This window comes from Epinephelus fuscoguttatus, linkage group LG16, assembly GCF_011397635.1.
Source record: "Epinephelus fuscoguttatus linkage group LG16, E.fuscoguttatus.final_Chr_v1".
Lineage (NCBI taxonomy): Eukaryota > Metazoa > Chordata > Actinopteri > Perciformes > Serranidae > Epinephelus > Epinephelus fuscoguttatus.
Window position 1 is genome coordinate 23,085,885 of NC_064767.1, and position 27,883 is coordinate 23,113,767.

Consider the following 27,883-nt stretch of genomic DNA (forward strand, 5'->3'; position numbering starts at 1 on the left):
TCTGCATATTTTCCTCTCTTGTTTGCTCTCACCTGTAGCTGATGAGTCAGCAGCAGTTGTAGCATGGCTATGTGGGTTAGCCTCACCCTCTGCACTTTACCTTTTGGTTTCTGAGGTAGACGGTGTGTCAGTCTCAAAGTTACAAAACATTCCATGGTGGCTCACAAGCATGTCCGTACACAGCTATATTGGCCAATATGTTTCAGTAGTATGTAACTTTTAGCTAAATAGCTCATGTTGCCATGATGGATAGGTTGTGCAAGGTGGAAATAAAAAAGTGCTGCACAGTTATCTTAAATGATTTCACCAGGATTCATGGTAAACAGAAAGCCTATAATCAATATTGTGTACTGTAAATTAAATGGGTCTTTATCTTTGCTAATAATGTGTTGGATTCATGTTAATGTGTATTTTCTGAGACATTTTAATGTTAAAAAATAAATAGAATAAAAACATAAACAAGTCATCAAGCAGTAATTTGGTGGCCTCCCTGCAGTAACGCTGAGGACCCCCTAGGGGTCGCAAACCAATTGTTGAAGACCCTGGTGCCACTGGATCATAACCCTCTAACGCATAGTGGTCATTACAGCAGACAGCTGTTTAAAAGCCATTTTCTTGTATATGAATGGATTTTGATGCTATAGTTGCATTTGAGCCACTACAATGAACCCCAGTGCACCGTGCTATACAGTGCCACCTACTGGCCAGGTCTTGTAAGTGCAACACAAATCTCTTAAAATCAAGATGGCTGACATGATTGCAAGAAATGTGCAGCTCAAGAATGTCTTGCCAGTCCTTCTATAATAGGAGACTCTTGCAGGTTAACAAAATCTGGTAAAATCAGGTAACATCATACAGTTGTTACAATGTCCAAGTAATGATTTTATTGTGGGAGGAAATTGCGATGAATCATCTGTCCACTAAAGTCGACATCACGCATAGCTGGATATATTTCAAATACAATTAACTTTAATTACTGCAACTTTGATGTTCATGAAAACACTTCATCTTCAGTGACTTTTTGGGGCTGTAAATCAATTTATTAATGTTAACAGAATGTAATTTACATTTTTTTGGTAACAGAAATAATATTTTATTTCAGGAGGGGCTAGGAGGGAAGATTGGAAAGACAGAGGGGAGAAGATGAGGAGTCAGGAGCAAGATTAAATGCTTTTGCATTACACTGAACAGACCAGTATTAGAATATATTAAATCATGCGAACACACTGTTTAATAGCATTAAAACACATTTAAATCAATTTGTGAATTTATTAATATATGTTTGTATGTAAAAATGTCCTAAAATTTAGTTTAAGTTCATCCTCATTGTATATATTTAAGGAATAGTATCCTTATGTTTAATTTAAATATTTTTTTCTTTGTGTATGTGTGTGGGTTTTTTTCTCTCCCCTGTCTTCTGTTTTTGGATACATATCTTTGTCCTTTTACTTTAACTTTTTATAATAATGCACAAATGAAAACCTGACACATTTTGGGAACTGTTTTTGCACTGTAATTTGAGCATCTGTTGTGAAAACAGTTTTGTCAATGCATAATTTTTCTTAGGTTGAAAACTTAAATGCAAGGTGTCCACCTGGGCAGACATGTGGAAAAACTCCTTGAAAATGTATGTTTAAAAAAAAAAAGAACTTCAAATTTTTTTTTTCATGTTTAAAGAGGAATAAAAACACTCAGGAAAAACTCCTGACTGAGGTAGAAATAATTGGATAAAAGGGTTAGATAAAGTTTATAAAGTAGATTTTACTACAGCTGTGCTTCAAATATTTTAATACACTTGAGGTGCAGATTTTTTTTTAATTCTTTTTTTAATCTGGGCGTCCTCCCCCTCTACCCGGGGGGGCCCTCGGGGCTATTGCCGGTCCTCTGTGTCCCGTCAGAGCGGCCCTGTGCGGGACGGGACTATCCAGAGGAGGGACCGGAGGGAGGAGCAGCCAGGACTGATGACGTAGGATTGGAATGAGGGAGTGAATGTTCCGGGTCAGAAACTGGACGGGAGAGGAAATTAACTCCGGGACGAGACGAAAAAACGAGAATGCCACCCTCTTCCACTCGGAGATGTAGCCTGGGTTATATACGGTAAAAAGAGGGCGTTTTGAAGCGGCGGAGGTCGACGTGTGACGAGGAACCGAGCGGAGAAAAAAACAGGTGCCTACAAACTAACCAAAGTGAGACAACGACGGAGAATAATTCCCATGTTCGTCGCGAGCTGCCGAACGTTAGCTCGGTGAAACGCGACTCACTTTCAGTTGGAGTTTCGGTGTTTACCTGCCTGTGAGTTCCGCTTCACTTGTGTTTGACGGTGTATTTAGTCCAGGACGGTCCCGCCGAAGCAATCTGTTGCATCCCCCCGTCCTCCCCGCTGTTTGTTTATCGCACGGGTCTGAGATTTAACCTCCCCCGTGATGTTTCACTGTATACCCCTGTGGCGGTGCAACCGTCATGTTGAGATGATCGATAAACGCCACTGCTCCCTGTTGTATGTGCCCGATGAGATTTACCGCTACGGACGGAGTTTGGAGGAGCTGCTGCTGGATGCCAACCAACTCCGAGACTTGCCCAAGGTAAGCAGAAAACCGCTTCCGCTCACTAATGTTAATGGCAGGTTCAGGGGCAGGGTAACGTTAGCTTATTTTTGGCAACATGAAATGCGTCCCTCCGGTTAAAGTGGTTGTGACACAGAGCTGCTAACTGAGCTGATGATCAGGCATCCCGTGAGAGTCTGGTGGGACCTGGGGACAATAATTACACAAGATCAGCAAGGCAGGCACCCTGTGTAGGTGGAAATTTCCCCCGCACTACAGGTTAACTACACGCATGTGTCACAGTCTGGGGTTTGATCATAAAACATTTTTATTTCAGCCCCAGGTGCCTGCTGCATTCATGGCTGCTGCAAAGCCCTGACATTGTGTTTGATATGTCAAACCTGTTAGGGCAGGTAATCCCGTGCTGAGGCCAGAAGTACCCATGACCCTTTGTCTCTAAACCCTGATGCTTTTTGCATGACACACAGCCATGACTGCATGCAGAGAACATTTAACACCCCATTCTTTCAGGGAGTTAAACAATATTGATAAAATGTAAGGTCACAATCTTTATGACTCACTGCCCTGATAAACATTAAGAGGCATGAGTAATGGTGCTCTAGTACAATATTTACTCCATTGTGGAGTTGGGTAAATGAACAGTAGTGAAAGGAAAGTATATTTACTCAAGAACTGTACTTAAATACAAGTATAAGTTACTTGTACTTAATTGTTTTTAGTTTGATGCGAATATATACCTCTACTTCACCACACCTCAGAGTCAAATGTAATTTTATTCCTCTACATTTTTTCTGACAGCCTTTTCAGATTACCATGATGATGATCCTACAGTATATGATGCATTGCTGCTGGTTAAAATACCCAACACGATATAAAGGAGTTAAAATTAGCACAACTTCAGCAGTAACATGCAACGTATGCATGAATGCAACAGTAATAATAATTATAAACTGTGATAGGGAGCATTTTACTGCACAATAATTACTTGTACTTTTCATATTTTAAGCACATTTTGTTGATAATACTTTACTCAAGTAAGGATAATGCAGAACCTTTAGTTGTAGTGCAGTATTTTTGCAGCGTGTTATGAGTACTATTAGTTCAGTAAATGATCTGAATACTTCTTCCACCTCTGGATTTATATTAAGAGAAATATTAGTAATGTGGGAATGATTTTAAAGTAGACTGAGGCATTCATTGTTCAAATAAGACAGCTGTTTGACTCAAGGGTAATGTAAAGGTTGAAAGTTCGTCATTGATCCTGGAATTATTTTTTTCACTACAAATCAGACAAATGCTGTCTGCTGATGAAGGCCATGAGATGTGGCCCAACAAATTCTAGTCCAGACCAACCATTTAAAACCCAACAATATGCAATTCATTCTGACATAAGCAGCAAAATCCCGACGCTGGACAAGCTGTAACCAGCAAGTATGTGGTATTTTTACTTCATCAATGACTCAAACGATTCCAAGTATTCAATGAAACACCGTCTATCCACCGTGGAGCTGTATTCATAGGTACATGAAGTCATCTTTCAAGTCAGTCACTACAAGCAGAACTTGGACTAAAACCCCTCACAGACAGACGCACACATTGTGAATCATATGATGATTGAAGTAATCATCGCTCTATTTTTCCTTGATGGAATCCGTGTAGGAGGACTGCAGGGGCTACTCTGTGTGAATTACTGACATGCTTGGTGAGGTGGGGATACACAAGCCCAGCCTTCTTACTTGTGACCCTAGTGCTCTGGATTAAGTGGGATACTAGCTAAAGGATTTGCAGTTTTTTTTTCCCATCGGCACGAATGCTTCATGCAGTGTTTCCCTGCATTGGGGCTCGAAACTGAAGATCCCAGAGTGTAACCTGTGGCGTCTTCCAGACATACAGCCTGGACCTGCTACAGTCAGTGAAAGAATGAGTGACTTTTGTGGTTTTGTTGCATTTTCCCTTTAACTTTTGTAGCCAAACCGGTTTAATTGTTGAAGGCGCTCTCAGTTCCACTCTGGAGAGTGTATTTTAAGCCTGAGAAAATTGCGTTCCCAATGTAACCTTCAAACGCAGGGAGTGCATTTGGTAATATATTGGGTTTACAGCTGTTTGTGACAAGCGGGCAGATTATGGTATAAGGTTGGAGACCTCATATAATTGAAGTCACGGTGGGTCAGATGTAAAGCTGATTGGCCTTTGGCGTGTCTTTATTACACTCACAAATGCGTAGTTTAAAGAATACATCCCTTAATCCTCAACCATGAATAAGACTAGTAGCTCTTCAGCCTTTTTTGTGGTTTAATTAGCTTTGTTCATTTAATTTTTTAATCTCAGTAGTAACAGTGATTTTGTCTTCACTTCATAGGACCCATAGAGGAAAGAAAAGAGTGCTGAGAGAATATTTTTGGGCTTGGCATGTCCATAGAAATGTGATGGAACAGAGATAATGTGAGCAACCTCCCATGGCTGTGTCACACTGCATACTTTGTCCATTGGAGAAAAGCACAGGAACAGGTATTCTGACTGAAAACAAAGACGGCATTATGTGTTTTGTTGTTGCCCCAGTGATGCATTTGTATGTGCTAGTGTTTTCTAATGAAGACATAATGAATCATTGACCTAAATTGCTAAGTACAGTCCAATAAAACCATAAACCGACACACATGGTAGACAATACACCTGACAAACTAGATACTGGAAAAGCAAACCCTCTCACCTTCGCCTTTCATCGCAGGTGTTCCGACATTGTGACAGCAGACACAACTACGTGACAGTGTAGGCATCTCTGTGCTCAGTTATGAAATATTCTGAGTATGTTTAGAGGGTAGAGGGGTGGCGACAAGAGGAAGAGTTTATTACGCTCTTTGGCATGTAGCTAATGTCATCAATGCTTGCTGAGTGAACTCAAGAAACGTCCAACTGGATGAACCTTTGTATCAGTCCAGTTCAGTGCTCGCTGTGTGGCCTCATCACATTTGCCTCTGAGGTGGCTGAATGAATAAACGCTGACCACTTATGACTGAAGTGACAATGATGTAACAGAGACACAGTAACATGTTTTAAGTCAATCATTTGAACCAGCAGGCAGATGAAAACATGCACAAGCAGTCTTAATGGTGAGATGAAACAGCAAAGGTGTGTTTCTACAGTAACAAGATGAGGCAAGTTGATCTTGAGCTAGTTTCAATAGTTTTACAAAGAAAAATCTGCTGTGTATGGATAGGCCCCATTTCTCTCAGCACATTTTTGTCTCTTTGATTGTTTTATGTATTGTTTGTGCTAAGGCAGCGGACCAAATTAGCAAACAGTAACTTGTTTCTCCAAAGTTTCCCTCCAGCAGCTGATCCTCAGGATACATACCATCCTTCGGGTCTGTAAACAGTAGCTGTTAGCTTACTAAACAGCCTTCAAACTAAGAAACTAAGTGAGAAGAAGGAGAATAGGAATGTGAGACTCACTGGAAATGCTCTTGCCTTTTTGTCCAGTTTAAAAATGAATACAGTTTCCACTGTTCCCAGTTTCAGTGAAACTGAAAGACAGAGGTGTGGGTGGGCGGCTGTGTCAAAGAGCTTTGAATAGCCTGACTGTCTGCAAGGTGTATACTAATGCAATCATCATCTCTCAGGCAAAAATGCTAAGCATCCTTTTGTTGCAGCTTCCTCTGTGAAAGGATGTGATGCTTTTCTTTGATAGTAAACTACATATATTAAGCACAGGGTCCTGCAAGTGTCTGATTTTTGAGACCCGCTCTCGAACTGGAACTGTGATACTGCACCAGCCCTGCCACCTGTACGTATAATCAATTTGTTCTGCAACCCAACACAAGATCTGCGGACTGACTGAAAAGCACAAATCCTACATACTTATGCACTGTTCAGATAGGTAATTCAGTCAGGTAGGATGTTTAAAGTGATCATTTGGGGTTGTTTTTATGCATGTTAAAGTAAGATATTACATTTAAAAAAAAAAAGGTAATTCAGGATACAATTTAGTAGAATATTTTTTGCTGAACCCAAAAATAGAATTTAGACAAAAATACCACCTGCAATTTGCAAATCACTTTTTTGGGGGTTACCTGCCAGGAAACTTGGAGTACCTGACCCGTTGCAGGACACTTATTTAGGGTTTGGACTGTTGGTCGAATAAAACAAGTGATGTTTGCTGGTTTTGTTAATCTTCTATGAAATCATACTGAATATCTTTGGGTTTTAGGTTCTCATAGTTGGACAAAACAGTCACCTAGTTGAGGCATGAGTAGCTTTTTGGGGACTGCTTAGGCCTTTCACACACAGTGGTGGCAGTGATGGAGAGAAGAAACTACTCTGAGACAGGAAGCAGCAGGGTTTATGATATGTGTGAAGTGGCAAATGAAGCGGTGTCATGAATCCCAGAGCAGGAAGCTGGGGGGGTTAAACTGACTTACTAACTCTCAGTATGATCTACAAGAGGATGTTCTTGCAAAGATAAAGCATCATAAAGGTGCAGCAGTTGTCGAGTCTGACATGAGGTTGTGGTCTAGAGACTTTAAACTCTGACCTTTGCTGTGACATATAATACTGTGTGCATATGCACATGTAACCTACATGTAACTGAGACTCCGCTAAGCACTCAGTACTCATGTATTTTACTTATGTTTTTATGGCTGTAGGGTTGAGGCTTTGCAAAAAGCCTCTCACTATTTAATGCTGATTTTCTAACTTTTTGGTTAGGTTATGTAAGAATTTTGTTGCTAAACATCTGTCTTGTCTGTTATTAGTAATTTAAGGGACTTTGCTGATACCTTGCAGTGCAGTAATCCACATACTCCCTTCCCACAAACCACCTTCAGGTTTGTTCTTGTTCCTTAACAAACAGTGCTGAAGGTGAAACTGAAGATTCAAACATTGACTCGGGAGTTGAGAGAATGTTTAACGTATTCTTGACTCAGCCTGTTTTGGTTTTTGTGTTTCACACATGGGTGATTGTTTGGGGCGTGGCGCTGAATGACACCAACAGGGAGAACAGGTTTGCTGTCAGTATGCTAATGCAAGACTTTAAGTAAACCTGCACCTAGTCTTATGATACAGACAAAATTATGTGTGGCTCTTTGTTACTCCTCTGGTTGTCTTTCTTGTTATGAAGAGGATTATAATGGGACAAAACCCAGCCACAGGCATTTGAACGAAGCCACCTTTGTTTTCTCTTAAGCTGAAAGTTTTGAATACTTGATACTGACGGATTCAGAGCACCTGCATTTGCTTCCGGCTGTGATTGCTGTGTCACGAAGGAGTGGCTAGTAAACATGTCCGTAGTCAACTATAAAACATTATTATTATGTATTATTATCCTGATCTGCTACAGTTAGGGTTAGTTTTCTGGAAATGAACAAGTCTGTTCAAGCCAGGTCTCCCTTGATGATATCAAAAGACACATCTTTGAGTTGTGCACTTGAGATCAGGAGACTTAGCAGACAGAGAGTGCACCCACGGTGTGTTTTGTAAGTGAAAGTGAGATTAAGGTGGTTAGGATGCAAAAGCACACATACAGACATTAATTCCTTGTAAGAATACAGGTTTGTTTGCTTTGAAATGATGGATTAGAGACTGTGTGAACTGTCTTAAGACCTTGGAACAACGTGCATTTGTAATAGGGTGGAGTTTGACTTTTGGACTCTTGGGCCTTATTTATTGTGCACACATTATTAAAATGTGATCTGTATCTGGATGTGGTCTGAATATTATGAGCAGCCTGATCATGAGTTCTTATTCTCACATCTTACAGACTGCATTCACACCTAGCTGACATTAGCCAGGATCAGATGTGCAGGTGATTATAGCTTTTATGCTTTTCTCTTCCTTGCCCACATTAAACATGCAGAAACTGAGCACTGGTTTCTGTAGTTAGAGAGAGGTAGAGTTAAATATGATCGGAAGTGGCACAGTCATAAAGAATTCATCAGAAGTCATTAAGGCTGGTCGAAAAAGTGAGGCTAATTTTACAGTAATGAGCTGCATGGGTCGTCTTTGCACCAGCCGTACTGATATTATAAATCTTTATAACAGCATCAGTTCATCATAGCATGTTGAGATCCAGCAACCTGTGGATAATGAGTTTACCTGAGCGGACAACAAACCAGGACAGCAAGCTAAACGGGAACCAAAGAGGAACACTGGTCTAGTTTCGTCTTGAAAATGAAGACACATTTTTCCTAAAGGCCCTAATAGTGTCAAAAGCCACAGCATATGCTACCTAAAACATTTTAAGGGTTGAACAGGTGGTTGTAAAAAGCTGTTGGACCTTGACTTTATGTTGGTTACAAAGGATGCCAATGGTGACACATTTTGCAGCATAAAAGAGTATACCAAGATTATAGGAAAAACAGAAACCTGCAACTTTGTAATCATGTCTGCTCAGAATATACAGTCATTGTGCTGCACTGCTGCATGTCTTGTGCAACAAGTGCAACAGGCCTGTGCAAAAGAATAGAGAACAACCTTTTTTATTTAGCCACACTTAAAAATGTGCGTCTGACATCAAAAGAGTACAAAGCATATTTAATAGTCCACTAAAGTGAATCATTGAATGAGAATTGTATGTATTTAGTAGCTCTATTCATTGAGGAGCACTAATGGCCAGCTGACGTGCAATAGCAGGGAAATACAAAGGCCAGAGGGGAAATTCACAAGTCTGGTGGTTTTCTGTTCATACCAAAAGATCCAGGGAACCTGAAGCAGTATTGTGAGCTACCTGCTTTACCACCACACAGGCGAGGTTCTGCCCGCTCTTGTTTTGGGCGTCAAGTATGTGCTTGTGATAATTGCTTCTGTTCATTAAATAAGTGTGCCAAGTGGATCTTTCTTTCATACAAGCTGACAACAAAGATGATCTCTACTGCTCAGTAGCAACCTGTGACCGGGACCTCTTCAGACAATTTCACGGATTGTATCTGAGGCTCGGCATTGAGTTTGATGGTGTTAGAAGAGCACAGTAGAGAGGAGAGGGGTCTGTAGGAGAACTAAGACTTCAAAAAGTAAAACCTTGTTGTCAGCCATCCACGGTAAAGCCTGCTGAATAAGAATCAAAATATCTCACAGTGAGGCACTCGTCCTGTTAATTGTAATCCTTCAAAAAGTGGCTTATCACTGAAACAGGAAGTGTTTTGTCAATAGGCCACCAGACATGTTTGCAAAGGTTGTACAAATGTAGCAAAGAATTGAAAGTGCAGGGGGGAAAAACAGCCAAAGTCAACAAAAAGTTTCATGTGCAAGGTACTCCTCTTGTCTTGTGGGGATAAAGGGATAATGAAAAGTCTTTATTGTCTGTTAGCTGATGGAAGAGAAAGAAAAACACGTTGAGGTTGCAGAGTGGCCCTCATCATTGTATCCATTTTGATTATGAAACCTCACTCTCTGTCTGGCTTTTGGTTTCAATCAAACCTCAAGTCACTGACAGTCATTGTGTCAATGTCTAGTCATTGCTGTAGCCTGCTTGCGATTCAAATTTGATGCATCACAACCACCAAGCATACATTTTGACTGGAAAAGCAAAGGTTTTACCAACATATCATAACAATGGCTCTGTTCTATTAAAGTGCCCCAGTAAGCCTCAACTCTGTGACAGTAAGCCATCATTTGTTGTATTATTCACGCTTGTGCTTTTCCTGCTCTAACGTATCAAAATGTCATCTGCGACAAGCAGCTATTCATCTGTTAAGAGCAGCCATGCAGTTACCATAACATAGCATGTCTAATGTCAAGACACACAGATGAGGACTGGATGTTTCTATTGAGTATTTATGAGATCAGTACTGGGATAACAGCTTAACTATTAAGATGCTGATCAGAGTATAAGTTTATCATGTGTGCCACCAAACAGATATATTTTGTTGAGTATAAATGTAATACATTTATTGCATAGAATGTAATCTATCAGACTGAGTTACTGAAGCACCCTTAGCAAAAGTAATGTTCTTCGCCCAACATCAAAGATATGAGATTGTGTTTTTGCTGATCAAAATTTTTTAGAGATGATACTGGTACATCAGGTGAACAATAATTACCAGGCATTGTTGCTGGCTCAACAAAAGTCTAACTATGTAATCAGTCCAGGATGCACCAGCATTGCTAAAATGTGAAACCATTTTAAGCTCTCTACTGAACATGTGTTTCATTTCACCTTTCAGCCATTTTTCCAGCTGGTGAAACTAAGAAAACTTGGCCTGAGTGACAACGAGATCCAGAGACTTCCACCAGAAATAGCCAACTTCATGCAGCTGGTAGAACTGGACGTCTCTCGAAATGGTGAGAAGGGAAAACGCTGATGTACCAAAGTAAACTAGAATATTATAGCACATTTTCTTCATATCTGCGAGCATACTTGTTTACAGTTGAGCAAGACGGCACTAAATTCAGCGAATGAATCACATTGACAGATTTACTCCTTGTCAGTGAAGCTGATGCAACAAACACGCATAAAAATAAAGCATGGTTTGCATTAAGCCTGAATCTCCCAACTCGAACATATTTCTTTAGATACACTGGTGCGGGTTCTCCTGCAGCAGAGCGGGCTGTTCACAGTTGTGGCTGCAGAGCAAAACCAAATTCAGAAGTTAAAGCAAAGTGCAAACAGACGTTTAACACACAGTGCTGTTTGTGTTGAGTCCTAATTAATTCGAGATGTTTTAACCATACCATAGTACATTTTTTTTGCTTTGGTCAAAATTGTATGCATTGTAATGAAGAGTGAGACTTGAGTAACACAACTATTGCACAATCAGGTTTATCCTCAATTAGATTTACCATTTCATGTTTTTGTCATTTATTACTTACGCTTAAAGCCACAGTCTTTACAATATATATATTTTTTAACATGTTAATTACTGCTGATTTTATCATATATTTATTTTTGATTTCGATGTGTGGTAACCATTGTCTTTTTTTTTTTTTTTCTCAGATATTATGGAAATTCCAGAGAGCATTTCGTACTGCAAAGCCCTCCAAGTGGCAGATTTCAGTGGAAATCCATTAACAAGGTAGTCCCCCAGATTATGTTGTTGTTACTTTGCAGAAAGAAAAGAAAAATCCACCAGGAATATTTAATAGTTAAAGGAATAACTTTATTCCCCAAATGATAGTTTGCACATCAGTTACTCAACCTGTGTTGCATTGAATTCAGGAAGAAACTTTATTCCCGCCTGCCCCCATGGTGAACGAAGAATCAGAAAACAGAGGAAACGGGGAACAGCAAAACTACATCAGAACATCAGCTTACAAACCTCTCACACAACCCATACAGTATAATCCAAGTCTGATTTATTCAGTCATATGCTCAGTTTACGTGGAAGTGTTTTGAATAGTAAGGTTTTAGCAAAAATGCATGTGTTTGGGAAGTACTGAGCAGCATACAGCTGAATACGAGACTTTGATTATACTGCACAAGCTGTGTTAAAGTGTGTAAACCAATGTTTTGATACAGTGTTGCTGTTAAACACAACCCTCTATGACTTCATCAAGAATTTTCTCCGTTTTTGGATTCTTCTCTCACTGTGGAGGCATGCGAGAAACAGAGTAACACAGGGTGAGTAATTGAAAAGCAAATGATCATTTAGGGGATGAAGCATTCCTTGAAATATTGGTCTTTCCTAAAATGTTCAGCAGTCACGGTTTGTAACATTCCAAAGCCGTACATGTCACATTTCATATTGATTTTTATACTTGATAGTTATTGATCTTCCCCTTAATAAACAGACCAATTTATCCAGATTTGTCTGTCTTGCGGAGAGGAGATTCTATTTCCATTGTTTGCTTTGTACGTTTGCATGATATTTTTTTTTTGCAGATTCCCTGCTGTTGTGAATATCCACACACTCTCCTTGACAGATTGCAGGTTGTGCATATTATGCTTTTCATTGTGTGGGTGAGACAAAGTCTAATTTGCACCTCAGCAGGGGCAAACCCACATTGCTTTGCCGTATATAGTTTAGGAGGCAACGGTGAATAGTATTACAAAGGCAGTGGTGTTCAATACTTTTAAAGTGCACACAAGCGTGCGGACAGAAACGCTGTTTTTCCACAGTAGTAACCTAATTTTCCACTCTTTCGTCAGTCCGTCTTTAACAGTTTGATAGTAAAGGTGCAGTTACAACTATGGGTGTACTCACATATGATGTTTAATGGAAAATAAGCATTTTATGTGCTTTTTAACTCATCATAAGTGAAAATATTGACAAAATTGTCTCTTTACAGCATCAGAAAATATGAATAGCTATGATTTAGTCATCTATCTGAGCTCTGTTGTTAAAGAACTTGTCACTGTGGGACTGATGGCAGGTTCTAGGCTGATTTTCAGTTGTGCAAATGTTGTTGATTGCTTCCTGAAAAAACATACAATACCTGCTGCATCTCCAGACATTGTAAATTAGTGTAATCTAATAGGATTTGGCTTCTATTTACTCTGAATAATGGATTTGGAGAATATTTGAGCAGAAGTGGCCTTATTTGTCTCACCAGCCCACGTTTATGTTGGATGCTCAGAGACAATTAAAAATACACTTACAGCTGCCACCAAAATGGATGGCTATTGATCAAAGTGTGACCACAGCTAGCATCTAAGTAGTCCCATCTGGCCGGCCTGCAATATTAAAGAGGATAATGGTTTTTAAAGTAAAAACTTGACAAAAGAAAGTCTGCAAGTCGCCTGCTTGCCTTGAACAAACACCTAATGAGTCCATTTAGACAATGAAAATATGGGCACTCACTATCCTTTTTTCAGGAGGGCGACTTTTATTGCCGTGTCCTACATACTGCTGATATCACTGTTTGTGTAGCAGTTGTATAACTAAACTATTACTGAAAACTGTCCAGGAGCTTTCAGCAAGTTGTCCCGTGTAATCGCAGCCTTACATCCTGAAGTTGACTCCCTTTGTTCCTTTTTTGAAGTTCATATACAAGTTAAAATGTTTGATTATGAAGCTGTGTTTTTTTTCATGGAAAGGTCATGGCGGAGGGCAAAGATGAATAGCAACAAGCACAGATAAACTATATCAACTTATCAAGAGTTTATGACTGGAGTGTAGTGAACTCTTGCTTAACTTACAGTACAACATCCAATTAGAATCCTCTTCTCTTGCCAGATGTGAAATGCCAGTCCAATATTTATCCACAAGTTAATGTCAGGTATTTGTGTGCGTGCGCTCCTTTTCTGCCAGCATCTCACTTTGCTGCCTGTCTTTTTTTTCCAGATTACCTGAAAGCTTTCCAGAGCTACGGAATCTAACATGCCTTTCCATCAATGATATTTCATTGCAAGTTCTTCCAGATAACATTGGAAAGTAAGTAAATGCCCTCCTCATATTTGTTTTGACATATTGAGTGTAATCAAGCCTCTGCCAGTTCAGTATTTCCACACAGTGTTTTATGGCAGCCTGAGTGAGGTGCATATATAGTTATGATACCTCCAAGGCACTTTTGTCACATCCCACCTGTCTCTGTCCGCACTTCCTTGTCCCACACTTTGCCTTAGCTTCTATGGTCTCGCTAGGATGGTCATACATTTTACCTTTAAATTAATAGCATTCAATAGATACTATTAAATAGTGATCCATTTTCAGTTGTTTTGAAAACGCAGATGTTTGCTTAACCAAACCACTAAACATGAGCAGAGACATTTTCAGAATGCTCGGACTTCTATTGTCTCTCCCCTGATTGTAATAAATTCTTCTAAAATCTCACTGCACTGGGGAAAACACACCAACACACACACACACATACACACCAGTCAGTGTGCTCTTCTTTGCCGCATTGTCTTTGCTCATAAAAACCAAACACTCGTTGTGAAAATAATCTGCTGTAGTGAAGCGGCATGTCTGGCCAACATTCTTATTCCTATGAGGTCTCCTTTTTTGTTGAGATTAGTTATAATTGGATTTAATAACAGAACTATGTGCTTTTAGGTCAAAATGCCACGAGGGATGTTTTTAGTGGAAGTTTGGAATTTAGGGAAAATGAATTTAAACCCTTACACGGGTAGATTTTAAGGGATGAAATCACTATAGAAACATTGATAATATCTTAACATTTGACTGATGTTGAAAGTGCTAGGATGTAACTGCTGGAAAAAGTCAGACACTATTTGTTTGTATGTATTTTTAGGACAGAATTGATGTCAGTAAACCCATGTTCTTTAAAGGCACTTCTTCTGATGTTGACCTACAGTGAAACTTGTGCTGATGTTGTCCAGTACTACACTTTAAATAATTATTGGCAGTGCTCAGGTTGGCATATTTTAAACATTAGACAACTGCTGAAACAGTTGGAGCTAAACTAAACAGAGATTTGTCTTGGCTTGCCACGGTGCTATAAATTAAGGATTGCTGCTTAACCTCTGGGGGATGATGCATGGCTGGCGGACGATAGCCTGAATTTGATTCAAGAAAGGATTCCTTTTGCTCCTTTAGTGATTATAAGTCAGGATTGTAGACTTAGATATAATACTATGCTGCTTATAGATGGGCTTTTCAGGCTTAATGTTAATCTGTTTTTTCTATACATCCAGTGTGTAGCTGTACTGTTAGACCTAAATTAGATTTCATGGAAGACACAGACCACTAGATGGGTTTTATGATGAAGATCTATGCTGTTAATGGATTATAAATGCATGGGCTAAAGCCGTTGTGATTGTGTTGTGTGATCGTTAGGTTCTGTAGTTGTAACATATTCTGCAAAATGTTAAATCAAACCTAAAAACAGTAAGTCAAAGTCAGTGAGGATTAAAATATTGCCCGCCTTGAACTCAATGTTACATTGGAAATGTTTTAAGTAATACTTCTGATATGTGGTCTGCCCTCTTGCAAACCATGTGCTACCTAGCAACACTGTGTTTTTCATGCACAGAAGTTATTCTGACATCTCCACCAAAAGATTTATCTTAAAAAAATGACTCCCCCTTTCAGAAATCTACATTTTGTAGACTACCTAGTTGGCTAAAAAAGCTATTTCTCCTTTTCTTTTTTATGTTTTTTTTTTATTAAACCATGGAAACAGCTGTACATGGACAAGGGTAGCAACAATATGAATCGGTATATATGATAGATTTTGCACTCAGTCTCTCGGGGTTACCTTTTCCTTCCAACAAAGTCAGCTTGAGTTCAAGAGATCTCCTAACACCCTTTTCCTCATGGTACGGCATGTGCCCCACATATGTCCTATATCTGTCTTACATAACGCAGTGACTTAAGGCCTGCTCACTGTCAAGGGAAGAAGGGTAATGAAAAACACGGTTTTTAGAAGTGGATAAGATTAACGTTGAAGGGGTTAAATGACATCAGTGGTTTATCTCCTGAGATGGGAAAGATTTCTGCCAAAAAAAGAAGCTTTCACAGAAACCTGAGACACTTGATGCAGTTTGGCGGTTGTTTTCATCATCGCTGCTGTCTGTCTTTTAATCTCTAGCTTGGCAGTCTGCTGCTGCTGCTGCTGCTGCTGTGGTGAATGAAAAAAACAAGATTAAGGGAAAGTAGCTGTTGTGTTTTATGTTGTCACATTTGAGGGTCAGCCTGTGAGAACCAGCTCAAACATACCTATTAGATTCTGTTAATCCCTTTGGCTCAGTAAAACATTTATTTGCTCACATTATGAATGGAAAGGCTTTTCGTGGACTCCTCAGCCCATCTCTAATACCATGCCACGGCTGTGTTATTTAGTCTGGGATCTGATCAACAAGATGGACTTTGTACTGTACTTGTTTGTTGTCATAAAACCCTCCATTAATTGGGTACATGCACAGTACTGAGACGTACACAAGCAGCGCCGCAAGGAGATAACCCTGTACTTTGGCCTGTGACAGCCATTTAGACATCTTGCTCTTCATTTTAAGTCTGCAGCGGTTGTTTATGCCACCGCAATTTCACGGCCCTGATAAGACTGGCACACCTCCCAAGTACTTCCTGTTCTCAGATATCTGATCGCAAGGAGACATTTTACAACCATTTTTAGCTTCGATTAGCAATCTCTAACAAACCCAGAGCATCATGTATAATGTTTTCCTAGGATGTATAGACACTGCAGTTCATGTTTTCATGGTATTTTCAGAAACGTATAATCATCTCTCTCTTTGCCATTTCAGCCTTTCCAATTTGGTATCACTAGAACTCAGAGAAAATCTGCTGACATTCCTACCAGAGTAAGTGTTCAGCCAACTGCAATGACTATGTTGATATCTCTATATGTATGTTGTTGTATTTTCTAACGGTGCGCATCATGGACATGAGCCACGTTCCCTTGTTAACAGAGGTTAATGAGTTATGGAACATGCGGCAAGCCTCTGCATTTTTATTTTGACTTCTCTTGCATGTGTCATCCACAGGTCACTATCTATGCTCCACAGACTTGAAGAGCTTGACCTAGGAAATAATGAACTGTACAGTTTGGTAAGTTCTTATTTTCTATTTTCAGGGGACCTTGTTTACTCAGGAGAACGCCACATGGCTTACAAAAAGAGCAGAACTAAACTTTTCCCATCTTCTTGTCACGTCCAAGTAGATTAGCATCCCTCGAGAATAGCTTTCACCTCTTATCACCCAGATGGGAGGATGGCCATCTGCTTTGAGCTTTGGTTTTAAGTTGTAATCTTATGCGAGCGGTCGGGCTCTGAGGGTGAATGATTTACTGACAGATGAAGCAAAGTCAGGCTGTCAAGAAATGGCTCCTTAAGGGTTTTATTTTATTTCTAATTTATTCCTCAGTGGTGTGTACATTTAAATGGGACCGCAGGGTATAAGGAAAATATGCGATTTACAATAATGTAGTGGAATATCATGATAACGATATTACTTGCGATAAATAAGCAGCTACTAAGTGTTCTCAGATCTGGACTCAGACTTGCACAGTATCTGTGTTTGTGCCACGTCGTCTCTCCTGTATCCAAAATATTACCAGATGGCTGACATGCTGTTTTTTCTGAGGCAACACTTCCTCTCTGGCATTTGCACCTTCGTCTTCACTACCCTCCCTCAACAATGCTGAGTAGTACGACAGCACTACTCCAATAAACATCGCTCACATGTGTGCGGATTCTGACCAACCAGACATTACCTAATGACGAGGGCTTTGTCTGATTGGCCAGAGAGTTAACAGTATGGCACGTATCATCAGATGAAATAGAGCCTACAGACAGAATGTAACTCAGTACATTGTTACTATAGTCAAAGTGCAATAATTTCAATTGACTTTTAGTGCTTCGGTGCACTTTGCAGTGTGTGTGCATTGTGTTTGTAATTTAGATTAAAGGAAAATAAGTACATTGTCACAAACAATTGTCTGTTTCTCTTCTGTTTTCCTGGCTCTCACTCTCATAATCCCCATATTTCTTCCTCCTACATAGCCAGAGTCAATAGGCTGTCTTGTCAGCTTAAAGGACTTGTGGCTGGACGGAAACCAGTTGGTCGAAATCCCCTCGGTAAGCTAATTAATTTGTTTCTTGTATTTAAGAGTCTGTTATTGTCTCTGCATTAATTAGAGTTCCACCATTAATTTCACATTCATATGAAATGTATTTCAGTGTATTTTCACTACTGTGTACACATTTGGCTTTGAACAACACACCTTAGTAAGTGTTCAAATACAATCAGAAACTACAATTTTGAACATGAGCATTTGTATTAACTACCCCAAAGTAAGACATATCTCTTCTTGAAAACATTATAGAGATGCCACATATGTCTGTCATGGCCTGAGTCCTGACAGTTAATGTAGTAAATGCATGGATAACATTGATTCTACTCTGTTCTCTTAGACTGTATTTGCCTCCATATGATTGTAGCCTACAGTACATGTTTGCTTACCCTGAGTTTCTGCTCACAACTTTAGGAGATGGGCAGCATGAAAAGCCTGTTGTGTCTGGATGTGTCAGAAAACAAATTGGAGCGACTTCCGGAGGAGTTAGGAGGCCTGGTGTCGCTCACTGACCTGATGGTGTCTCAGAACCTCATTGATGCACTCCCAGAAAGCATTGGTAAGCATGTGAACCCTCCTAGCTCTTCATTAGCATGATCATGCTATCTGTAGACCTTGCATTGGGTATGTTTTGACATACTTTTACAAGATGGATGCATACATTTACTATAGTTTCACAGCAGCTGCTTCATCAGTCTGCTGATCAGTGCCTGAATAATCATTTTGTTTTTTTGTTTTTCTCCAAAGGAAAACTAAGGAAACTGTCTATATTGAAAGCCGATCAGAACAGGCTAACTTATCTTCCAGAGAACATTGGCAACTGTGAAAGCCTGACTGAACTTGTGCTCACAGAGAACCAGCTACAGGTGTGTTTGCAACTGTATTACTGTTAAGTCTTTTAAAATTTAAAGAAAACACCATCAGCTCAGTACCAGTTAATTTTCATTAGCTGTGTCTATGTAGATACATAAACATGGTCAGTATGAAAACAGCAGCAGAAGGCATAATGGATTTGGTGTCATGAAAGGATATAGCTTTCATTCTCTTAAGTTATATCAAATTGTTATAGATGTGTAGATTTGTTTGTGCCTTATACCAAGCTATACCACTAACCCTCAAAGCATACAATAAGCCAGTTATGCTATGCTTCTGAGCTGATTGAACATTAGCACAGCCTCATAATCAAACGCTTATCTTTAAAACATCTGTAATGTGACAGGAATACATTGAGACAAATGAGATAAGGAAATACTCTTATTGTGCTTTTGTGGTTATTAAATTTCTAGTGTATTTAAAAACTCATTATGTTCTTCCTAATTGTTTTGATTGATTTAATTCCAGAGTTTGCCGAGGAGCGTTGGGAAATTAAAGCGACTTTCCAACTTCAACTGTGACAGAAACCAGCTAACGTCATTACCTAAGGAGGTAAGCTTTTTATATATCAACCAGTATCATATATTCAATCAAACTTAATTTGAGGATAAACCCCTCGAGACACACTGTCTGGTTTCCAAGGGTGTCCTCTGGGAACAAAACAAAATTTCACTAAAAGTTAAAGTATGCTGAGAGGCAACTGATGACCTTAAACTAAAAAAGGAAAAGTTGTAAGTATTATGTGAGTTTTTAAAAATGTAAGATTGATAGCTAACCAGTCCAGCGCAGACTCAAGGCAGAGAGAGGACCTTCTAAAAAAAGGGACTGGGATAAAATGAACTAAAGCAGAAAATAAATTCAGTTTGTATCTATAAAACAATTTACAAAACTTGTGCAGGTTAGAAAGTCAACTTGCAGGTTTAGAATATTAAATGAAAAATCTAAAAATTACATATTTACCATAAACAGGATTCTTGAAAATAAATAAAGTTGTAACACTCTTTGCCTGCAGGTGTACGTTTAAGCCAAGTGACAACCTCAGAGGCTGAAAATTAAACTAACATGGAAATGCCAAAAACTGCAGTTCCTTTAATGGCCACTAGAGGCTGGCTCCAGAAATGAGTCAGTCCTCATAGATGCCCAGTGTTAAAATGCCCAACTTTACAGCAGAAATAAATATGTTAACAGCCTGGTACAAACAACAGTTTTGATCTCTGTAGTTAATCTTCCAGTTCAAGACAACTGTACAGGAGGAGAATATTTATATAACTCACTCGTTTAAATTTTGTTAAAGCTTGAAGTTATTCATAATTAAGGGCGAGATACTTTGAGTGTCACCACAGTCCATGAATCAAATCCACCCCTCGCTCCTCCACAGCTCCACCCTCTTCTCCAAATTTGGTCACTGCTAGCTCCAAAAATCCAGGATAGAAATGGGCAAAATGCCAAATTTGAGGCTTCAAAATGGAAGTCTATTAATCAAAGGGTGATGTTACTGTGGCTACGTCGATTTTTATACAGTCTGTGGTGTAAGCCCTAGTGTCAAATTTGCAGAAGCCGTTGCTTTGTTTGCCTGTAAATGGCACACATGGACATGTTTTATATTCTCAGATCTAAACAGTCACTAAAGTTAGTTTAAGGCCAACAGGGGGCGGAGTTTGGTCTGAAACTTCAGTTCTGACCTGCATTGTAACATTTAAATCCAAACCTGTGATTTTCTCCTTTAATCAAATATAATCTGTTTGAGTACACTGATGTAATGCTGTTAAATTAGACTGTGTTTGTTGTTATGTAATTGTTTAATGCAGCTGTTGAGATTTTCATTGGCTCTCACCGTCTAAAGTTCATTCACATTTGGATCAATAGTGCTCATACTTGTCGAGCTCTCTCGTTTCACGTTTGCTGCTCAGTCCTCCGGTTTGCTCAGCTCTGTGTCTGAGTGTCTCCATTGTGTTTCTATGTGACATTCTTCTCTAAACCTCTTGTCTGTTTAAGTGAAGACCCGCCTGGTTTAAAGCTTCATCTGAAAGGCTTCTTCAGACGTAGTACAATGCCCCCTGTGTTTTAATGATGCAAAGAGTGCAGTGTTTGGAGAAAAATAACAGTTGGCCTAGATAATGAATCGATGGCGTCACCGTTTTCTCAAACCAGCGTTGCATGACATCTCTAACAATCACAGTGTAACCATGGCCCGGTATTGGTATTGATTTGTGCTTTTCTGAGAGCTACTTGACCATTGGCCCAGTTTTATGGATTCCATTGATTGCTGATTGGTTGCTCATAACACATTTTCCTGGCTGAAATTTGTTCGTGCTTACATGGAAGCAGATGTAATGACGCGTTTGATATGTTGTTTGCTCTCTTACTCTTTGTTTACTGATGACTCTATGAATGCAATAATCATATTACCTTGTGTAGAAGCTTAACCTGCTCTTTTTAACATGATGAATCTCTGTTACAGTACTTGCATCCTGCTCAGGTCTGTGTCTGAGCAGATTAATGGATTACAGCTGCAGCCTAGCTGGCCCATCAAGTCTCTGCTTTGTCTGGCTACATGGGCCTAATTGTTCCTAATTTTAGTTCCCTCTGCCACATCCCATTGACATTTAACTGCTCTGCCATTGAGATCACTAATTCTGGAACAAAGTGCACAAACGCTGACAACAGATTTACTCTGGTTTCTTTTGTCCTGGCTTTATTTAAAAGGCAGATTTATACATGTGCATTTTTTACTAGCAAGGGAAAAACAGCAACTAAAACCTGTATGTATGCCTAATTTTTTTATGCCACACAGGACACCTGTACTGTGACTGACATACAGCCTAATCGTGTTCTCTCTTCTGTTACTTAGATTGGCGGCTGCAACGGTCTGAATGTCTTCTGCGTACGGGAGAACAGATTGACAAGGATACCGTCAGAGCTGTCACAAGCCACAGAACTGCACGTGCTCGACGTCTCTGGAAATAGGTACGTTCAACAGCATGTTCACATCTTCTTTTTCAAGTAATTTGAAATAGGGCTGGGTAATATGGCTACATTTTATCATTACTGTGAAATGAGACTCGATACCATCTTAGAGTTTGGTTATCTTAGTATGATGTAAGTGTTGTCCTTTTTTTAAGGGCTGCATTACAGTAAAATAATGTAATTTTTTTAACTTACCATACTGTCCCAGCTGTTCTTTTATGTGCCTTTAACACACTTAGTCATTATATTCACAGGGTTTCCCACACATTCATTTACTTGTGGCTCACTGCCACAGTATCAGCATTCAGTGTTTGGTAATTTTGTAGCTGTGTCTCTCTCTTGCTCTTTCTCTCACTCTCTTGTGGCAAAGTGTACTCTGGGCATAGACGGAGCAGCAGAGTGCTAAGTGCAGTGAAAGTGAAACTAAACCATTCGTTAATCCATACAGTTATAGTGTTGTCTATCGTTTTTCCAACCTACTTTGGATGAAACTTGCTGCGTTCCAATGGAAACCACGCACTGCAGTCTGATTCTAGGTCCAACCTGTGTAATGGCAGCAACAGAAAGTTTGCTTTCACTTACTTCTGTAGCAGCTGCTGGTCTAATCCATCGATCTGATCTGAGCAGCTCTGATTGATATCTGACAAAAAAACTGATCGAAAGGGAGTCTTGAGTGTGATGATCACACTTCCAAATTCAGAGGAGTGACATAAAATCATCACAGAGAAACACACACAAAAAATATCCCTCAGCCCTAACTGGAAGACTTTGTGATTGAATAATAATGATGGAAAAAAGTATAGCACATACTGAAACATGATTTTCTTTTTTTATTATTATTTTTTTAATCTTACTTGATAAATACGTTTTCAACTTTCTGATGCCCGAAGATTATCTTAACGTTTTCACCATATTACTCATCGTCAGTCAGAGGTTGTTTTGTCTTCGTTTCTCTGCCGCTACCTGTTTTAGTCAAAGCTTTGTCTTCAGAGAAAGCTGCAGCAATGCCTGCTGATTTAGTCACATACGTTCACCTCTGTGTCTGGAGAGTGTTTTCCCTCCCCCGCATTGTCAAAACAACTGTAACCCTGCAGGTGTGTTATGGTTTCTTTATGTCCTCTGTGATATGAGCCAGTTGGTGATTTATATCCTGTTTGTTTTTCAGGCTCACCCACTTACCACTGTCACTGACCACGCTACGACTCAAAGCCCTGTGGTTGTCAGAGAACCAGTCGCAGCCTCTCCTCACCTTTCAGACCGATGAGGATCCTGACACGGGCGAGAAGGTGCTCACCTGTGTGCTGCTGCCTCAACAGCCATGTGAACCGGACAATAAAGGTAACGTTTTTCATCAAGTGGAAGCCTTCATAATCCTGAGGTTTTGAACAACCTTCATGAATCGCTGGTATTATTAGAGGCAGTTTTGGACTGTTTCTTATACTGGATTTAATGTGTTCATGAACAGTGTTTCTTTCCATGTTCACTGTTTGTACATGTATACATCCAAGTAGATCAGTGTCTCCATGCTCTTTAAGTGTCGGGCTCTTCTAGAGTGAAATGACTTGGTGGCACCATCGTGACGTTTGAGTTATATTCCTCATCAGTTCTTGCATCGTCTCAGAGTATTTAGTGCCCCGCGGTTTTGATGACATTATCACATGATGTGCTTGGGGAAGCACAGTGTGTTCTGCGTCCAATGATCCTTCCCTGCAGTATCTGTTGATTATGAAGTCCTGTAAGGGATCACAGCCTATGACAGATCAGGGCCTCTCCAGTCCCTTGAGGCCCTCCTTGGTTATGTTTTTCAGAAATGCGGTGGATTGGACAGCTAAAGAGGCTTAGCAGCAACTGGCCTGCTGCCATTAAAAGCTCGCCCACTGGGTGTAGAGATGTGCTGAGGGCCGGCCCTATCTCCGCCTGATACAACAGTTTATTGTAATTTTCCTTTGCTGTCATTCACAGCCTTGCGCCTAAATCTTCCGGGATTCACTGCAAATGTCTCATTCGTGCATTTTGCACTGACAAAGATGTTTGTTCCCCCCTCAAAAAGAAATGTTTTCATTCATTTTTGTGATGTGCTGTCTTTCTGTTGTGTGAGAGATGTAGATAAGACTGGTGGAGGGTAGATGAGTGAGGCTGAGGCTGAGGTTGGGGGCAGGGAAGATTGTGTTGCTGTAAGCCTGTGACTAAGCCGGGATTTGAAACTGTGATCTGGCAGTTTCAGGCTCTCTCTTATGAGTGCTGGGTTGTGACAGCTTTCATTTCTTGAGTTGGCAGATTGTGAATAAGCAATCGGTAACAACCATATTGATTTTAATGTGCTGAAATATTGACTTCAGCTCGTGCTCTCTAACTCTGATGTGTGCATGAATTAAAGTAACACAAATTGTGTTGTCTATTGTGAAAACCAGGCTCTGATAATCTCGCACGCTGTGGAGCCCTGGAGAGCCTGGTCAATGAGATGGCAGATGACACGTGGGACAACAAAGCCGTGAACAGGATCAGTGCCATTCACTTTCTGGATGATGATGAGGAGGACGATGATGATAAGGTGAGACCAGCAAGCTCGAGGCCAAATTTTACAGCAGTCCATCCAGTAGTTGGTGATATTTCACTCCAGACCACAGATATTAACCTGCTGGTGGTACTAAAGGAAATGTCGTGATCAAAGCCAGTGGGCTCAATCCTCTGGAGACCATAAGTGTCTGCACAGAATTTAATTGAAATGTATTTTATAGTTTTTGAGATATTTTAGTTGGGACCACAGTGATAGGCTGATAGAGAGCCTCCCCACAAGCATAGCTAGAAACTGTATATTCTTCTGTTTCCCCTAAAAAGTTAAACTGCCATAAAATCAGCAGCACATCAACATCAGCTTGTTGCAAAAAAGCTTATTTAACATTTCTCTGTTGCATTTTGCTACTTGCAAGAAAAATGACATTTGCATGAAGTAATTTTGTAGTGATGCTCGGTTATGAGGCAACCTTTAAAGAGTCACTCACTACTGTAATTTTCTACCCGGACGCTATTTTCCGATATTCTCATATCTAAGTCACTAATGGAGACAACATTTTTTAAATTGGTCCAGTACTGAGCAAGAGTGCTGCAGCGGCGAAACAGTCTGAGCATGGTGGCATCGTCCGTTTCCGTCCACTAGAAGTTCTTGTTTTTGTCACTGACAGGCTCAGATTGTTATTTTAAGTGTTTAAAGTATGGAAAGGATCCTAACGGAGATAAACCTTTTGTTAGATCCTTTAAATTTAACCAAAAACATTCCTGAAATGGCCAACCCAAAAACCACCAGACTCCATTTGAATAAACACTAATTTCATCATCATAAACCGCTCTTCATCTACAGTCAACAGAAACAAATAATTTTTAAAAGCTGTCTTTTATCGTATTTTCACTGTTCCAAAAATCTTCAGCTCTGGTTTGGTTGAAATGAACCAGTGTTTATTTTGACAGCTGTTTTATATTTAGATCTCAGTCTTAGTCTTGAGACAAGATGCCTATCAGTTTTAGCTACAGTTTAGTCATTTTTATCCTCAATAGTTTTAGTCTAGTTTTAGAAGATGAAAATTCATGACATTTTAGTGAACTTTTAGTCATTGTGTTTTCTGTATGTTTTTGTTAATCTTTAATCCATTTGTCAGAAATTATAGTCAAGGTGACAGTTTGTATAAAAATTTCATTTTGAGATCTTTTTCTACGACTACAAGTAGTTTCTACACACTTCCAAACTATCTCCAGCAGTTTTTGACAGGTTCAAGGGGTGATGATTATGATCACACACTTACTGATCATCATTTGAAAAGCTCTCAACATCTCTCTATTTATTGTCTGAAAAACATTGACACCACAAATAACCTATCTGAGGTAACTGGGATTTGAACCCAGGTTCAGTGTAAACTCCGACTTATTGATCTCACTGTTAAGAAGCAGAAAATAATTCAAGCCTGAATTTCTTTTGGTCACAGAAAAAAGGTTGACAAATAATTTTTGTCATAGTTTTCGTCAATGAAATAACACTGAAATGAACCTTTAATTCACCCAGTTAGGTGGGAAGATATGCAGGCTCTATACAGGATAACATTACTTTGTTTAAATGGAGTCTGGTGGGTTTGGCAATTGTGATTTTAGGGTTGTTTCTGGTTAAACAAAAAGGATTTTACTTTTTAACAGAAAGGTCTATATCTATCTGTAGGGATCCATTTCATGATGTTGTCTGACACTTAGGAATAACAATCTGAGCCTGTCAGATGCAAAACAAGCACTTTAGTGGACATTAATTGATGGCCAGAGTGCCCAGAGTGGTTGAATTGCAGCCTGTTCGGCCGCTGCCAGCTTCAGTACTCTCGCTCTCTACTGGACCAATTTCTAAAATTGGTGTTTCCATTAGACACTTAGACACAAGAACTAGAGTCCAGATTGAAAAATACTAGTTACCCTTTAACTACCTTGTCCTTGAACTGTTCTAAGCTCACCAGTTACAACACATCTGACCAATATAAATGTACCACTAGTTTAAAGCTCTCTGCCTCACACAGGGAACACTACTTCGACGGGCCACGCCTCACCCCGGCGAGCTGAAGACGATGAAGAAAGCAGCCGAGAACCTCCGCAACGACCTGAACGCTGCCAAAGGCCTGGACTCCAACAAAAACGAGGTCAATAACGCTGCAGACAGAGTGACCACGTCTGTGTGACCTTTACCTCAGAAATGTTTTTTACCTCCTGTGTCTCGCAGTGTTGTCCTGCACAACCCCGCAGCCCCCCCACCCCCCCCTTTTTTTTCTTCTACCTACGAACCCCAGTGTGGCCTACCCCTCCTGTGACTAAACCCTGGGACGCCTGTAACCTTACTCCATCTCCAGTCCTGTGTAAAACGTGTTTGACCAGTCGACCAGGGCTGCTGTGCCTTCCTCTTTTTAATTAATGTCCACAGCAATAATCTGCACAGAGACGCTCCTTTTTAAAAAGATATTTTAAAGAGTTATTACCTTTTTTAAATGCCTCTTTTTAAAAACATACATTAGGTAGTTGCACTATTTTAAGTCTTTATAATATGGTCAAACCTTCTTAAGTGTATTATATATATTTGTTCTATATCTATTTTTAAAACACTGGGTGAATACTTTTTACATTTTGGGCAAACATAAGAGCAGGAGTTTTTGGACCTACTGATTAAGGATTATTGTATAGTCTCTTGTGAATATTGATACTTTTATACTTTTTGGCAGCTCAGATGTAAATAAAATGTATAGCAAATTTCTTAATCAGTTGCAGATTTTTAAACTTTTTTTTTCTCTTTTTCAAACTTGGTACTTTTTTCTTTTATAAAAAAATCAAAGAAATAAATAAAACGCAGTCACTGATGTCTTATTCAATCCATATAATTGTCATTGGGTGAGTGGATGGCCTTGAATCCTCTTTTTGTTCATCTGTAAAACATCTAGATTTATTTTTGGATGATAAATAGATTAATCAAGTTTGGATTTAAGTACCGCACATCAAACACTAATTACTCATCTGCAGCTTAATTATGCAGAAGTAACAATGCTGTCTTATTTATATGTGCTGTGCTTCACTGCTTTGCAATGTTCTTCAAATAGATGCCAAAAACAGTTGTATATTTTTAAAGCAAGTTTTCCTTTCCCTTTAACAAAGAGTACTGTATAGATTAATCATCTGAGGTTTGGTGAGAGTGAGGTTCGTACCGTGAGGATGGCATCCAGTTGTTAGAAGTTCCACTTTAATGCACTTCTCAGCATTTCTCAAACTCTTTGACATGGTACATGATAAGTTGTTTTATTTTGTTTTTAAAATTGATTGCAAAAAGTGGACCAGAGAAAATTGGTTCAAGTGTTGGTTTTTATTGTTTTTAATTATTTTCTGATCAAACTGCACAACACGGATCTCACGTGGGCACTGTGCCTGGAGATTTGGATGACTTTAACCACTGATCAATAAAAAGAGTGCAACACTAAACATGTTTCTTATTCATTTTAATTTTATTCAGTTTAGAGAGAATAACAAAGACAGTCTCAGTCGAGTTGG

General features: G+C 39.5%; 1 protein-coding gene across 1 annotated transcript; it reads left to right on the forward strand.

Annotated features, from left to right (window-relative positions):
• Positions 1–1,976: 1,976 nt before the first annotated feature.
• lrrc1 (leucine rich repeat containing 1) lies at positions 1,977–27,795 on the forward strand. The gene is made up of 14 exons (XM_049600408.1): positions 1,977–2,582; positions 10,720–10,837; positions 11,490–11,568; positions 13,777–13,866; positions 16,659–16,715; positions 16,899–16,962; positions 17,916–17,990; positions 18,401–18,545; positions 18,734–18,852; positions 19,328–19,411; positions 21,711–21,826; positions 22,992–23,164; positions 24,238–24,377; positions 26,374–27,795. The coding sequence occupies exons 1-14, from the start codon at positions 2,424–2,426 to the stop codon at positions 26,530–26,532; spliced, it is 1,578 nt and encodes a 525-aa protein (XP_049456365.1). The 5' UTR covers positions 1,977–2,423; the 3' UTR covers positions 26,533–27,795.
• The last annotated feature ends 88 nt before the right edge of the window (positions 27,796–27,883 follow it).

Excerpts from the sequence above, each read along its gene's own strand:
- lrrc1 (XM_049600408.1), top strand. The coding sequence starts at position 2,424 with ATGTTTCACTGTATACCCCTGTGGCGGTGCAACCGTCATGTTGAGATG. Across the intron at positions 11,569-13,776 it reads AGTGGAAATCCATTAACAAG|ATTACCTGAAAGCTTTCCAG; the intron begins GTAGTCCCCCAG and ends TTTTTTTTCCAG. Across the intron at positions 13,867-16,658 it reads CTTCCAGATAACATTGGAAA|CCTTTCCAATTTGGTATCAC; the intron begins GTAAGTAAATGC and ends TTGCCATTTCAG.